The sequence below is a fragment of the Balaenoptera musculus genome, chromosome 2 (genome assembly GCF_009873245.2).
Source record: "Balaenoptera musculus isolate JJ_BM4_2016_0621 chromosome 2, mBalMus1.pri.v3, whole genome shotgun sequence".
Taxonomy (NCBI): Eukaryota; Metazoa; Chordata; class Mammalia; order Artiodactyla; family Balaenopteridae; genus Balaenoptera; species Balaenoptera musculus.
Genome location: NC_045786.1, coordinates 88,244,182 through 88,260,636, shown reverse-complemented (window position 1 = coordinate 88,260,636; position 16,455 = coordinate 88,244,182). Strand labels below are relative to the sequence as shown.

General features: G+C 38.6%; 1 protein-coding gene across 2 annotated transcripts in view; it reads right to left on the bottom strand.

Moving 5' to 3' along the window:
• Positions 1-16,455, bottom strand: part of SPG11 (SPG11 vesicle trafficking associated, spatacsin) — a 93,169-nt gene that overhangs the window by 30,834 nt on the left and 45,880 nt on the right. For both annotated transcript variants that reach the window (XR_005018904.1, XM_036844768.1), the window contains exons 19-27: positions 15,302-15,463; positions 12,133-12,199; positions 7,778-7,943; positions 6,440-6,645; positions 5,735-5,843; positions 4,647-4,806; positions 4,001-4,273; positions 3,165-3,365; positions 2,280-2,387 (exon numbers count right to left, since the gene is read on the bottom strand). Coding sequence is in view for 1 of the 2 variants with exons in the window: in XM_036844768.1 (XP_036700663.1) it covers positions 2,280-2,387; positions 3,165-3,365; positions 4,001-4,273; positions 4,647-4,806; positions 5,735-5,843; positions 6,440-6,645; positions 7,778-7,943; positions 12,133-12,199; positions 15,302-15,463 (1,452 nt within the window). In the remaining variant the exon portion in view is untranslated. The remainder of the gene's footprint in view (positions 1-2,279; positions 2,388-3,164; positions 3,366-4,000; positions 4,274-4,646; positions 4,807-5,734; positions 5,844-6,439; positions 6,646-7,777; positions 7,944-12,132; positions 12,200-15,301; positions 15,464-16,455) is intronic.

The window sequence follows — 16,455 nt, the reverse complement described above, 5'->3', positions numbered from 1 at the left end:
AGTGGGAATAGTATAGCTGCTATGGAAAACAGTATGGCAGTTCCTCAAAATATCAGAAATAGAATTACCATGTCATCCAGCAATTTCACTTCTAGGTAGATACCCAAACAAATTGAAAGCAAGGTCTATATATATTTGTACACAATGTTCATAGCAGTATTATTTGCAAAAGCTAAAAAATAGAAGCAACCCAAATGTCCATTGATGGATGAATGGACAGGCAAAATGTGGTATATAAATACAATGGAATATGAATATTATTCAGCACTACAAAGGGAGGAAATTCTGACACATGTTACAACATGGATGAATCTTGAGGACATTATGTTAAGTGAAATAAACCAGTCACAAGAAGAAAAATACTGTATGATTCCACTTCTATGAGGTACTTAGTCAAAATCATAAAGACAGAAAGTAGAATGGTGATTGACAGGGGCTAGTGGGAGGGGAGAATGGAGAATTATTGTTTAATGGCTATAGAATTTCAGCTTTACAAGATGAAAAGAGAGTTATGGGAAAAAAAAAAAAAAGAAAAGAGATCTATGGGGATGGATGGTGGTGCTGATGGTTGCACAACAGTGTGAATGTAGTTAATGCCACTGAACTATGTACTTAAAAATGGTTAAGATGGTATAGGGCTTCCCTGGTGGTGCAGTGATTAAGAATCCGCCTGCCAAAGCAGAGGAAAACGGGTTCGAGCCCTGGCCCGGGAAGATCCCACATGCCGTGGAGCAACTAAGCCCATGCACCACAACTACTGAGCCTGCGCTCTAGAGTCCACGAGCCACAACTACTGAGCCCACATGCCACAACTTCTGAAGCCCACACGCCTAGAGCCCGTGCTCTGCAACAAGAGAAGCTACCGCAATGAGAAGCCCGTGCACCGCAACGAAGAGTAGCCCCCACTCGCCACAACTAGAGAAAGCCCATGTGCAGCAACGAAGACCCAACACAGCCAAAAATAAATAAATAAAATAAATTAAAATTAAAAAAAAGAGAGAGGCACCTGTTTTTTTTAAGAAAAAAAGGTTAAGATGGTAAATGTTATGTGTATTTTATCACAATATTTTTTTTTAAGTTTTTAATTAATTATTTATTTATTTTTGGCTGTGTTGGGTCTTCGTTTCTGTGCGAGGGCTTTCTCTAGCTGCGGCAAGCGGGGGCCACTCTTCATGGCGGTGCGCGGGCCTCTCACTATCACGGCCTCTCTTGTTGCGGAGCACAGGCTCCAGACGTGCAGGCTCAGTAGTTGTGGCTCACGGGCCTAGTTGCTCCGCGGCATGTGGGATCTTCCCAGACCAGGGCCCAAACTCATGTCCCCTGCATTGGCAGGCAGATTCTCAACCACTGCACCACCAAGGAAGCCCCTGACAATTTTTAAATATAATTAAAAAAAAAAAAGAAGATACTGTATGGCTCTAGCCATGGAGAGTGACAGATGAAGGAAATGAATGTCCCTATTTTCTGTGATTTAGGAACTTCAGGCATATTTGAATAACTGATTCAGTATTTTCGAATAATAAAACTTTAAAATCTTCATTACAGTTAAGACGAATGTGATTGAGAGGAAAATCATATACACAGGTTCCACTGTGATGTATTTGTTGGGTAAAAGCAGTATATGGTTCTGTCTCATTTATCATAAAGCTTTTTTGGGATAGAGAGGGCAAAAGTGCTGAAACCCCAAGCAGGACTAAGGTGTATTTTCCTTTTTTACAGCTTCCTCTTTTTTCCATAGGGTTAATTAGCTCCACATGTTAATAGGTCTGAAACAAGCATCAGAATAGGTAAAGCCTGAAATTGACCATAAGGCTCAGCATCATTTGGACAGAGACCACAAGGAGTGTTGATGGAAAAAACCATTATTTTCTGTCACAGTGAATAAAGCAGCATTAAACACCCTTCACTCTCAATGCTCTTGGAGTTATTTTGGATTGGCAAAACACGGCCCAGGTACCACCACACTCCTCTGTAGCATCCATAGTGGATACCATTATTCCCTTTCCCACTGAGCTTGGCTGCAGCATCAGGATACTGATCAGAGTTCATTAGCACACTGGATGAAACCTCTCTGTCATCCATGGCAACTGATGTGCTGTACGCAAGGTCACTGCAACCCCTGTCCTGCCTCTCCATCTCTGGAACAATACAGATGATTCAGTTTGCATTATGCCACGTAACAGCTATTCAACTGCTGCCCTATCCTGACTACGAGCAGACAAGAGGCCACTTGAGCCAATTTCAGATCAGCGAGAAAGAGCACTATAATTCCAACTTACAGTTTCAAGGCTCTTCTGGAACTCCAGAAGTTTAGCTTCGGCTTCCTCATAATTCTTGAAGAACATACACAGTTCATACATCTCCATCATGAATAGTAATGGGGACTCCTTTGAGGAAGAGTTTGAATGAAGTTAAAAATCCTGAAACTTAATCAATACTATATTCTCAATGAGTAATGCCAATATAAGAGAGGTTAAAGTAAAAAACAAAACAAAACAAAACAAAACTATTAATAACAGCTTTGTAGTAGAATGAAATCATATATATTAAAAAGAAGGGAAATTAAATTTATATTTCCTTTCGGAAAAAAGATACTCAGGCCAGGTACACCTACTCAACAGTCCATACTCCAGTCTATACTTGGTCCACTACACATGAGCAGGAGATGTTCCATTAGACGCTGCTAAGACATCTCTACATACACTCCTGGGTAATGGGCTCCACTGATCTGTTAACCTACTGCTTGTTTGTGGCATTAATCCATACATTTCCATCACTTCGGTGGGAGCTTTTTGGTCAGAGGATAGGAGTTTTAGAATTAGAGATTATGGATCTGAACCGTAAGTAAACCACTTACTAAAGTACTTTGAGACCGTGGGCATGTTACTTAAGTTCTGTGAGCCTTGGTATATCACTCTGAGGATAAAATGAGGATAATATCACTTCATAACATTCTTCTAAAATATTAGTTTATATAGGATTATTGTTAGAACTGACTAAAATAATATATATAAAGCACTTTGCTAAATAAATGATAGTTCTAATATCGTTATCTGTTGTTGGCTTAAAAAAAAAATCCCAGAGATAGGAATAATTTTAAAAGCCAACGGGGGATATTCTGAAGTAACCCTTTTAAACTGAGGAAAGAAATGAACTAACACTACCTTAAAGAAAAGCTGGAAACCTCTGATGAGAGTTTTGCTCTTCTGCCATGTTAATAATGTCCTCCAGATGACTGAGAGGTCCTCAAGGTCCCAGGTATGGCCCTCCAGTGAGTCCTGAATGTGTCCCATTGCTTCAGCTGCAACACTGTGCTCCACAGAAGTGATGATCCAAACACAGAGGCAAGGAATAGCACTGGCGTCCTGCCAGTGGATAAGAACTTTTCAAAATAAGATAATGACTGCGCATGGATTACTTGACTGCAGAAGCTTCCAGCAATGCTACAACTACAGATGGATATTTCCTGTTTAGAACAAGTCACCTCACTAAATTGGTTAAAATGACTTGAAAATCCTTCAAACATGAAACAAACTCTAATGAACAACCAAGGGACTGTTATAAACTGTCCTGCAGAGTATAGTAGGTCAAAAGGCCAAGAAACCGAGGGGATATGTGTGGAGGTCAGGAAAGTACTAAGTATAAGAAAACAAGACTGTCCCCTACAGAACTGCTGATCAAGGGACTGTTCGGAGCATCCCTCCTTCCCTGCTCAAGACACAGAGGTGGTCGGTCCACCAAAGCATCCTTCTCTATGACTGCCAACCGGAAGCCAAGGCTCTGATCACTTAAGTTACTGAACATTAAGGCACAAGGAAATGCACTAGATGGCCTGAAGCCTAAGCTGGGGAAGCACAAAAAGTGGCAGTGACCTTGGAAACACATGCTAGGGCCTCATTGTCATCACCTCACATCCTCCCTGATTATCAGCCTTCCCTGTCTCTTCCCACTTTTTCTACTGCCCTCTGAGTCCCTAATGTAGGCTTCTCAAGATTCTCACCTGGACACATGAGGCCAGGACACTAAGGATTGGGGCCTGTTGTTTCACTGCTTCTGCCAGGAGCCAGCACCAGGAGTTTGGCACCTCTGAGCACTGAAGCAGAATTTCAAAGAAATCAGTCATCTCTACTTCGTTTCTTTGGAGTTCCTGCGGGGACTTGTTGCAGACTTGATCACTGTCCATTCTAGACTTGGACACTGAGGGCAAGTTCTCAAAAGCCAGTCTTAAGTGGTCTTGAAGAACAGGGCTGAAATACTGGAGAAGAGATTTCACCTAGAAAACATATTAGATGAGTGATGATCAAAAAAGACAACCAACTTCCAATTTCAGCTGGAGCTGAAAATGCTGGAGAAAAGCATAGGCAAAGTTCTTTCTCACCCTGAACTGCGTCAGAGGTGACCATATAATTTTACATAGTTGTTGTGTTTGAGTGAGTTTCCATATTCAATCTGGAGTCACAAAAACTCTTCCTTCAGCTCTTTAGTAGTAATGACTAGTCCTCTGAAGCCAACCCACTGGAATCTTTGTAAAAATAACAGTATCATAGCAAACAAAAGCCTAGGTATACACAACAGAAAGAACACTGTCTTCTGAGAAGTGTTCCAATTCCCGCTTCTTGAGTAACTGGCAACAATCGGTGGCTTACCTCCTCTGGGTGGTAATTATGGAGTTGGCTGTGGATAATAAACTGTAACCAATCATTTGCTTTGGCACATTCTCTAAGGTAAGATGTGCTCAGTTTCAGATTGTGGAGCCTGCAGAATTGTACCACTAATGCCCACTGGCTGCTGGATTCACTGGATAACCTACAATTGGGAGTGGGGGTGGGGGGTTAAGAGGAAAAAAACTTGTTAAAATATAGTTTTAAACTGGAAACTTAGTAAAAAATAAACTACAGTATATTCTCTAAAAAGCCTTTCAACAAATACCAAATATTTATTAGACTGCTTTGGAAAAAAAAAAGGACTCTTTCACCCATAACGTACAATAATTTTCTTAGCATACTGGCAAAATTCATTCCTCATTTTATCGACCAAGTATCTATCAAACAGCTATGCACCATCGTTAGGAGAATTGAGAAAAATAGTCACTCAGAAATTGTCTGAGTGCTTAATTCTCTTGCATGATTCACTTTAGAGTATCAGAGCCCTGACAGGTGCCTGGGCTTCCTTGCTAAGGGGAGGGTACCTGCTGAGAAGGAAACTGTTGAGAACAGTCAGTGACAGGAGGTACATGAGAATGGTGCATTCCCAGGGTCGGGGTAGCTGGGTCAGCCCCAGCGGATAATAGCACAGAGGAAAAATGACATCAATGTATAAGGAGAGGGGCTTTCGTGGACAGATGGTCACCTCACCTTGCATTATCAACTGACATATATTAGCAAGAAAAAAATCAAGGACATCACTTAGAGTCAAATTTTGTGAGATCTATCCCGCTCCTTCTGAAATGATTTCAACATGTAACACTTAAAGAGACTTCTCAGACCAGCAGCACAGTGGAGGAGACAAAGCTCTTCTCCACCTCTTGGAAACTCTATCTGTAAAGAGGGAATCATTATCTTCACCCTCCTTTTACTGATGGCAAGATGCAATTGAAATCTGTTATGTGCTCGACGAGTAAGAAGATAAGGTCTAGGGGGACTGGTGAAAACATGTGTTGGAAAAAAGACTAGGCAAACACAGATTGGAACAATAAAGCTTGCTAGAAAAGAGGCTGGGATCACAGCTCACAAACCTCTTTATTTCCTGCTGCTGAATGCTGTCCCATATACCTTCTTCTACGAGAACAAGCAATTCTTCTATGGTTGACTTTTCACCCATAGCCAGTTTAGATAGTTTTTCAGCTATAAGAAATATAAACAACAAAATATGGTCAAGAGGGCTTCCCTGGTGGCGCAGTGGTTGAGAATCTGCCTGCCAGATGCAGGGGACACGGGTTCGAGCCCTGGTCTGGGAAGATCCCACATCCCGCGGAGCAACTAGGCCCGTGAGCCACAACTACTGAGCCTGCGCGTCTGGAGCCTGTGCTCCGCAACAAGAGAGGCCGCGATAGTGAGAGGCCCGCGCACCGCGATGAAGAGTGGCCCCCGCTCGCCGCAACTAGAGAAAGCCCTCGCACAGAAATGAAGACCCAACACAGCCAAAAATAAATAAATAAATAAATAAATAAATAGCATTCCGTTAAAAAAAAAAAAAAATATATATATATGGTCAAGAGAAAAGGTCAGGAACTAGGCAGTTCTGTTTGAAGAGTGTGGCCCAGAGACATTTCAGAAACCCATTAAAGTGCCCAATAATGTGAGATAAAGTGTAAAAAATTCTGCAGAAAAAGGATGAAACAGAAGAAAACTGTTTCCTCCCCAACCACTCACAATTCAATGCCTTAGACCTATTTGTCCCTTGTCCTCTCAACAAAACAAATGAAATAAAGGTGCTGTACCTAGAGACTCTCTGATAAAGTTGTACTGAGCATCTTCATTTCTACACGTGTAGCTCAAAATTATATTGGCCACTTTCATATCAACTCTGAGCTTGAGGCTGTCGAGGCCAAGCAGTTCTAAGAAACAAACACAGGCAGCTCCTATTGAAGGTATGTGGAAGGAGGAGAGCCCTAAAACATAGGCTTCATTGCCTACTTGCTGGATCCTGAAAAAGAAAGGAATCAAAATCACATGAGCATGTGAAAATTTTTTCTCACCAGGAAAAGCGGATTGAATTACATCAGTGATACTTGGAGCGTCAGACGCATGCGATTTTTGACTTCCTCCCCCTTCCCTTTTTCACCCCTCGTGTAAATCCATTTAGGTTCTTGGTAGCTTTTAGTCACCTTCCGGCTCCATAGCCCCCTATTCCCTTGTATTTTACCTTCTCCTAAAACGCCTACTCATAGTCCAAATTATTTTTGCTTCCAACTTTATTCAGGGAACATGGAATAGAACTTATGAAAGACTACCAACTTATGATCTTATTGTGAGTATGTACACGAACTACCAAGAAAATTAATGCCACCTAAAATTTGACATCATAAAGCACATACATTTTAAATGACTCATGTATGTACTTTTACATGAACAGGAAAATTTCGAGGACCATGTTTATATACTATGTAGAATGAAGATGAGAGAATGAGGGACTTTTCTCTTTCATTTTTCACCCTTCTGACCTACTTAAATATTTTAACATAAAGATGCATTACTTTGTTAACTATAAAACAATAAATCTGTATTTAGCTGCTGATTATATCAAATACTCCTCCCAATTCTGTGCTTTATAAAAGTGAATTATAAAAGACCAAGATCTTAAATACAGAATTCACATCTCACTATAGAATTCCCTCTTTATAATAAGCGCTAACATTTGGCAAGCTCCTGGATCATTATTTTAAAACATGGTTTTCAGATATATTTATTATCTTATTTAAAATATATTTTAATCTTTTTTCCCTGGTGGTCCAGTGGTTAGGACTCCATGCTTCTACTGCAGGGAGCATGGGTTCAATCCCTGGTGGGGGAACTAAGATCCCGCAAACTGCATGGCGCGGGCCAAAATACAAACAAACAAACAAACAAAAAACACAAAAGACAAGCTAAATGCCAAAAACCTGGGATATACAGAAAAGCACAAATGAAAAAATACATATATATATAATTCCCCAGTCAAATATAATTACTAACTGTGGTATGTTTCCAATAGGTTTTTTATATGCATTTACATGCATGTGTAAAAGTACACAGATATGCCTTTTATTAAGAGTGCAAATTATGTCTTAAATACTCACAGCTGCTTGGGGGTCTTGCTCTTGGTTAATTCCTGAACCAGAAAAGTACCAAACGCAAATGATGGTCGTCCATGATGTAAATAATAAGCAAAATTCAGACGTTCTACTATAGCATATTTATTAACCAGGTCAGGGCTAGAGAAATGTGGGAGCTGACTCGCTGCATCTGGGGGGAAAGTGAAGCAGTATTAATCCTCTGCACCTCACCGTGATTAATTTCAGATCTGCATGTGGAAAACTTTACTCTGCAATGGTAAAAGAAAACTGGTTGCTATAATCATTTTGTACCACTGTGTATCACTTTGAACCACCAAGATGTAATAATTTTAACGTGTGGAGGTAGCCCTCATTTTACACAAAAATGTGTACCTGAGAAGTTGCATAAAAACTTATAAACTATGCTTTTCCCCTACTGAACTTACTTGTTATTTTAGATGCTTTAATTTTACATCTGATGATCCATTAAGTTCACAGTGGCAATAACCCTTTAACTACAATATCTCTGCTAATGATTTGCAAATGTAGCTTTTAACTTCATTCATGCAGCTCATTGCACAATGAAATCTCTTCGTCTCATATTTATATGAATCCTCTATTCACCAAGGCCAACTCACTGTACCTTTCTCCAACAAATACTTTGAGAACATCCTTTTCTCCATATTAATACCCTCCTAATAAACTTTTGTTATCACTACCTGTACTTTCTGATGTTGGATTCATAGAGCACCTTATTATCTACATCATGATACCATCTTTCCAAGACCAGCAGAGTAGTTCAAAGTTCCTCTGTGCCCACGAAAAAGGCAGAAAAAAAATTTTTTTGTCTTTTTAGAAAAATACGAAGTCAAAAGATATTTGGATGTGAAAAGTTGGTATGAAATAAAGTTAGGGCTTGATAGGAACAGTTAACTGCTTCTTAACCACTTACTACCTATTAAAAAAATGAGACAAAACAACATTTTGGACTGTTAACAGTGTATCTGCTCTTATTACCAAAGTTCAAAGCTTATTTCTGAAATAAAGTTGTATCCCTCCCATGGAATTCCAAGGACGTTTTATATTGTGACTTAGCTCTTATTAAAAAAAACAGGACTTGAAGACTTTAGAGGAGTCTGTCGTCTTACAAAGCTATTACTTAAAAGTATACCTCCTTCGAGATTAAAAAACTGTCACACGCCTTATCTGTATTCTTTGTAAGATCAGAGTGACTCTGGTAACTTACAATTACATATAAAACCATTCATTCATTCAATATTTGCTGAGTTCATATAAAGCTGAACGAACAAACTTGAGTTTTTATTCAAATAAGACCCTGATTAGTGGTTTGGTGGCTAGTATGGAGATTTTTTATAAGAGAAAATTCTACCTGAAGAGAAATTTTTCTCTGGCCTGCTGCAGAAGCCAAATCACCACGCAGGTGCCTTGTGGCCACTTTCAGTGGTAAAACCATATGATAAAAGAAGTCAACATTCTAATTAAATACAACTCTCCAATTTTAAAAATCCGTATTATCTCTTCATGATAATTGTTTCATTTAATTTGTGCTTTATTTCCTCAAATATGTTTTAAACTTCTAAAAATTAGGCAGGGAACATGCCTTCAACTTCCTCTGTGTACCCAGTAGAAAGCTCCATCTCCACCAGGGTCTCAGGACTCTGGCTAACTGATGGAGTTGGAGCCATTAGAACAGTACAGGGGATTCTGTCTACTCTCCAGTAACCTCACTGAGATTAGAATGAGTATTTTCACTTGAAAATGCAATAAGCACTACTTTATCCTGCACTGAACAAATATCGATTGAATATCTATTATAGGCCCGGCACTGCACTAGGCACTAGGTAAATTCAATATATTGAAATTTGAACTTATAAAAGTGACACACTAGAAAATGCACTTTTACATAAGTCAATAAATATTTACAGGGTATATATTATGTGGAAAGTACTAATTTGAAGCCTCCTTTAGAGTAATATAGGCAGAGGCACCACAGGTAATATGATATTAAAGGCTAATTCAAAATGAATAAGTAAAAAGAAAATAGAAAAAGCAGAGTTTAAGAACAGCACAAAAAAAAATCCGGGGAAGTTTTATGGTCTAGAGAGGATGGCAGTGTGTGCGCATCTGGTGCTTACCACGTGTCAGGAACTGCAAGAGCTTTTTAGATGCCTTGTCTCCTTTCATTCTCATGTAACATGTGAGGTGGACACTGTCACTTACCTTATTTTATAGAAAACTGAAGAGAAGTTAAATCAGTTGCCCAAGGTCATACAGCTATTACATGGTAGAGTCAGGATTTGTCTAATGCCAATACCTATGCTCTTAACCTTTATAATACTATAGTGCAAGTGAACAAGGATTTTTGGAAAGGGAGAAATTTAAGCAGGTCTATATTACATTCCCCAGCAAGTAAAGCACTAGTGACCTCATACAATGACTTTTAACTCACAGTATGTTTTCAATTCAGCTTCTAGAAAATGTTTTCCATCAAAACTACCATGAGGTATCACCTTACTATGGTCAGAATGGCCATCATAAAAAGTCTAAAAATAATAAATGCTGGAGAGGGTGTGGAGAAAAAGGAACCCTTCTACACTGTTGGGGAGAATGTAAATTGGTACAGCCACTATGGAAAACAGTATGGAGGTTCCTTAAAAAACTAAAAGTAGAGCTACTATATGATCCAGCAATCCCACTCCTGGGCATATATCCAGAGAAAGCAATAATTCGAAAACATACATGCACCCCAATGGTCACTGCAGCACTATTTACAATAGCCAGGACATGGAAGCAACCTAAATGTCCATCAACAGAGGATTGGATAAAGAAGATGTGGTACATATATATATAATGGAATATTACTCAGCCATAAAAAAGAATGAAATAATGCCATTTGCAGCAACATGGATGGACCCAGAGATTGTCATACTGAGTGAAATAAGTCAGACAGAGAAAAACGAATATCATATGATATTGCTTATATGTGGAATCTTAAAAAAAGGGCATAAATGAACTTATCTACAAAACAGAAACAGAGTTACAGATGTAGAAAACAAACTTATGGTTACCAGGGGGTAATTGGCAGGGGAGGGTGGGGAGGGATAAATTGGAAGATTGGGATTGACATATACACACTACTATATATAAAACAGATAACTAAGAAGGACCTACTGTATAGCACAGGGAACTCCACTCAATACTCTGTAATGGCCTATATGGGAAAAGAATCTAAGAAAGAGTGGATATATGTATAAAAGATTTACTTTGCTGTACACCCGAAACTAACACAACATTGTAAATCAACTATACCACAAATTAAAAAAAAAAAAAAAGGCCGGGTGGAGGGTACATTGCTGTTCATTTTATTATTTTTACCATACATTTACATTATATACACTCTTCTATATATGTTTCAGAATGTAAAAGCCAACCTAAGGAAGGGCATCATATATCCAGTGAGAGCTTTGGGTGTTTTTTTTTTATATCCTCCATAGCTGATTCAACATAGAGAGTGTCTTGATATTATTTATGAGAATAAAGGATAAATATAAGTGGGGAAAAAAAAAAAGATCCAGCAATCCCACTCCTGGGCATATATCCAGAGAAAACTATAATCAGAAAAGATACAAGCACCCCAAAGTTCACTGCAGCACTATTTACAATAGCCAAGACATAGAAGCAACCTAGATGTCCATCAGCAGATAAATGAATAAAGAAGATGTGAGATAGATATAGATATATATATAGATATAGATTTATATATATATATATATATATAATTATACTGAGCCATAAAAAAGAAATAATGCCATCTGCAGCAACAGGGATGGACCTAGAGATTATCATACTAAGTGAAATAAGTCAAAGACAAATATCATATGATATAGCTTATATGTGGAATCTAAATAAATGATACAAATGAACTTATTTACAGAACAGAAAGAGACTCACAGACACAGAAGACAAACTTATGGTTATCAAAGGGGAAAGGGTGGGGAAGGATAAGTTAGGAGGTTGGGATTAACATATACATACTATTATATATAAAACGGATAACCAACAATGACCTACTGTATAGCACAGGGCACTATATTCAATATTTTGTAATAACCTATAAGGGAAAAGAATCAGAGAAAGAATATATATACAACTGAATCACTGTGCTGTACACCTGAAACTAACACAATACTATAAATCAACGATACTTCAATTAAAAAAAAAGAAAATGTTTTCCAGTGGAATGTGCCTTTATTTTTAAAATAGAAAGCAGGGGGGAAACTAGGTTGGCTTTACATAAATGAACTTCTGTCAACACTGCTGAAATGCTTCTAAAGCAAGAAGAATCCATAATGACTTACCTCCTATAGTCAGTGTGTTGGCAGACTGCCAGCCAAACAATCTGCTAGGATCAAAGGGCAATAATGACTGAAAAAGGGGAAAAGTCAAATCAGAGTTAAAAGTTAATTGATTCTAAAGCGAAGTAAACAAAACCATATGAAAGAGCTTCACACGCAGTCTGCTTCCCTTCTTCAGGGCAATTAAAAACTTTTATCTTTCTAGACATAAATTCTTTGAATACAGAGCATATGAGACATTTTTCTACTTTAATAAAAATAGAACTGGCTATGTTCCTTTTAAAGACTCTCCGCACTTCAAACTGTGTCTTCAAAATATACTCTCTTTTGGTAGAACCAGCATCAATTATAATGTAAAAATGGGCTTTAGAAGTCCTTTGGAATCAAAAGGCAAGAGGACTAAGAGGCAAGAAAATGTTACCACATAAATACAACAAGGTGTGCTGAGGCAGGTCAGGAAAGAGTGAGACAACTAGATCAAGGGTTAAAGGAATGTGATGACCAAACCATCAATAACAACAGCAAATATGTATGGAAATATGTTAATATAAATGTTTCAGACATTACATGAAATTTCTAAAAATCTTATATGTTCTGGTATAATGTTATAAGTAATAATCCTAGTTATTACTTTAAAATGTATATCTCAGAAATAACTAATTTTCTTGTCAACTGCATTATTATGAACTTTCATCAAATCTTTAACCGTGGTCATTTTTAAGTCTTTTGTCATTTACAGACAGTTCTGGGTGTACTCTGATGATTTTGCAAATATGTTCCTATAAAAGGGTTTCATCTTCAAGAAATTCACGGAAAAGACTCTGACAAGTACAGGTTTCTGGTAACTGACTGTACTGCTGAACTGAATGAATAAGCATTTTCAGAACTCTAATAAAAAACTGATGAACTCATAAAAGTGCTAACAAAAGATCAAGATGAAAAAAAAATTAATTACATGGGACTGAGTGAACTGATGAGGATGAGTATAATTTTTGTGACTTTCTGTCTGAATTTAAAAAAAAAAAAAATCCCACAAGGACTCAGAGGCAAAGAATATACAAATCAATTTTCACTGCAAAGTAAAGGAGCTGTTACAGTGGAGGATTACTGGACTGAATGTCAATATTATGACATAGTATGAGTGTGTTTCATGTTTGGTAATTGCAATCATTGTTGCTTTTGTTGTGGTCATCCATGTACAATGCTTGGTGTCAGTCTATTTATGTCTTGTAAAAATAAAATACAGTGTGTGTGTGTGTGAAAAAAAAAAAAAAAAAAAAAAAGAAAAAACAGCCGACTAAGATCAGGACAGTCAGAAAAGGTTTGAGAGCAAGGAGCGCTGGCTGTTTTGAAATCTGTAGGCCAAAGGTTTAGCAAAGACAGTAAGTAGATGGTGGGAGGGATATAGGAGATGACAGAACTCTTAGGCCAAGATCTGGATGGCTAAGAAAAGAGCAGCTTTAATTTTATTTATGTATTTATGTATGCATGTATGTATGTATTTACTTATTTATTCTTAGTTCCCAGACCAGGGATTGAACCTGGGCCATGGCAGTGAAAGTGCCAAGTCCTAACCACTGGACAGCCATGGAATTCCAAAGCAGCTTTAATTTTAAATTAAGGGAGACTCTTGTGGTCTATTAAGGAAGGAATACTTTGCCTAAAATAACAGGACTAAAAAATTGCATCAGTCAACCTGAAAACAGAACAAAGAACAACCTGAAACTGCTTATGTTTTAGGCTGACTGAATCCACTTTAGGTAGTAAAACTATGCTTTTATATAATCTACTTATATCTAGTTTACATACCAATGTTACTCAAAGTGCTGGTCTGCAATGAGATAAGAAGCTTGTGATAAATATAAATCTAGCTTACTGCTTCCTTCTTTGAGAAAGTCTTGCTACATAAAAACAAAACAAAACAAAACAAAACAAACAAACCAAAAAAAAAAACCCAACTCTGCTGACACATACCAGCAACAAGCAGTTCACGGACTGGCACCTGCCTGGGGACCACATTTTTAAGTAGCACCAGTCTGTATCCTAAAAAGTTTTCACATTAGAGTAAGAGAGGTTTTGTACCTTTATAGGATTATAGAGTTTAGATTGAACTGAAGACACTATAGGAATATTTGTACCCAGGAAAAAAAGCAAAGGCCTTTTGAAATGAGAAATGAGCAAAAGAAGGTGTCCTTAATTGAGGATCCCTGGATAGGTTTCAGGGAATCTGTGAATTCCTCTGAAATATAAGCAAAATTATGTGCAACTTTTCTGGGTAGAGAGTTCACAGCTCTCTCACATTTTTTTTTTTAATTTATTGTTTTTGGCTGCATCAGGTCTTGGTTGTGGCACATGGGCTCTCTAGTTGTGGCACGTGGGCTTCTCTCTACTTGAGGCACACGGGCTCTGTAGTTGCGTCACACGGGCTTAGCTGACCGTGCGGCACGTGGGACTCTTAGTTCCCTGACCAGGGATCAAACCTGTATCTCCTGCATTGGAAGGCAGATTCTTAACCACTGGACCACCAGGGAAATCTCTCACATTCTTAAAGAGGTCTTTGTCCTAAAGGTGACTTAAATAAACAAACAGCCCTATTCACTGAGAAGAGACAGAAATTATCAGTGGTAGAATGAAGCAGCTTTCAATGAAAGTAGCAGACAAGTATGCTGGCCAACTATCTGTCTGCTCTCAGATCCATTTCTACCTTTCCCATGTTCTGCCCTGAATTGCAGAGAACTGCATTTCCCAAACTCACTTGCCCTCTGGCTACCAGACAGGTTTAGCCATGAGAGACAACATGGGAGATTAAAGGTGGGAAGAGGGGAGAAACCAAGATATTTTCCCCTTCTTTGTTTTCTAGGGCATCTCTTGCATGGTTCCAGCCCTACCCTCTCGTCCCAGCTCCCAGTAGGTAGCCCGGTTGTGATTTTAGCTCCCAGAGAGGCTCCAGCTGTTGGGTTCAGACACCACCACTTTCTTGCAGCCTTAGGGGGTGTTGACTGCTTCCTTCTTTGTTAATTTTTAGGTTGTCTCATCATCACACGTTTGGTTTCTCCATTTTGCTATCATTCTGTGTAAGTAATTCCTTATATTAAATGGCTTCCATTTAGAAGACCCACAGTGGTTCCTGTTTTCCTGGCTGAACGCTGACTGATACTCCTAAATACTGTACCTGAATCAGGTGGTAGAGTGTAATATCTGGTGGCAGGACACTAGGGGCAGTGTACTGTGGGAAGAGAGCAGTTTTAAGCTTGGGGTAAGGAGTTAATGCCATCTTCAGTAGCTGGGGGTCTACTTTCTTCACACAGTTCTCATTTTCTTCATTCTGAACAACCTAAATAAAAAGATAACATGGTATAGAATAATGTTTTTCTCTTCTCCAAATTTAAGTCCTTTTTTCTTTTTTTTTTTTTTGTTTAATTTACAAAGACTCTACTGAGTCAGTTGTTGTTTTTTGTTTTTGTTTTTTTTTTTAAATTTATTTATGGCTGTGTTGGGTCTTCGTTTCTGTGCGAGGGCTTTCTCTAGTTGCGGCAAGTGGGGGCCACTCTTCATTGCAGTGCGCGGGCCTCTCATTATCGCGGCCTCCCTTGTTGCGGAGCACAGGCTCCAGACGCGCAGGCTCAGTAATTGTGGCTCACGGGCCTAGTTGCTCCGTGGCATGTGGGATCTTCCCAGACCAGGGCTCGAACCCGTGTCCCCTGCATTGGCAGGCAGATTCTCAACCACTGCGCCACCAGGGAAGCCCTAAGTCCTTTTTTCATAAGTAGCCTGTGAAACAAGATTAGCTTGATATAATAGGTGGTAGTGAAAACAGCACTGGACAAGGGGTCAGTAGCCAACAGTCTAGTTCTGGTTCTAAGACAAACAAGCTGTATGACCTTGGGCTAGATATTTAATATCAGGCAGGCTTCAGTTTCCTCATCTACAGAATTAGAAAGTTCAGCTAGATCAGTGGTTTTCAAACTGCATAAGGAAAAGCTGTTTGAAAAAAGGCTCTGCTACTACAATATTTTAAAATTTTAGATATTAAATAGTAAATATTTTACAAGAAAAAAACCTATTAGACTAGATGACTCTTAGGTCCTTTCCTCTCAGGTCTCAAGTTATTCTGACTGATTTCTGACAGGTGATCAAAAACAGAAGAATAAATAACCATGAAGTTAAGGTATACTGCAACAATCTAAAAGAGGTGGTATTAAATTAAGCTAGCATCAGTAACAAATTTTTGCAGATTAGATGTTTAACAGCATTCTTAAGTTCCCTCTAACCAGCCACACTATACTTTCAAAAAAGCAGAGATGGGCAACTTTTCACTGGATTCCT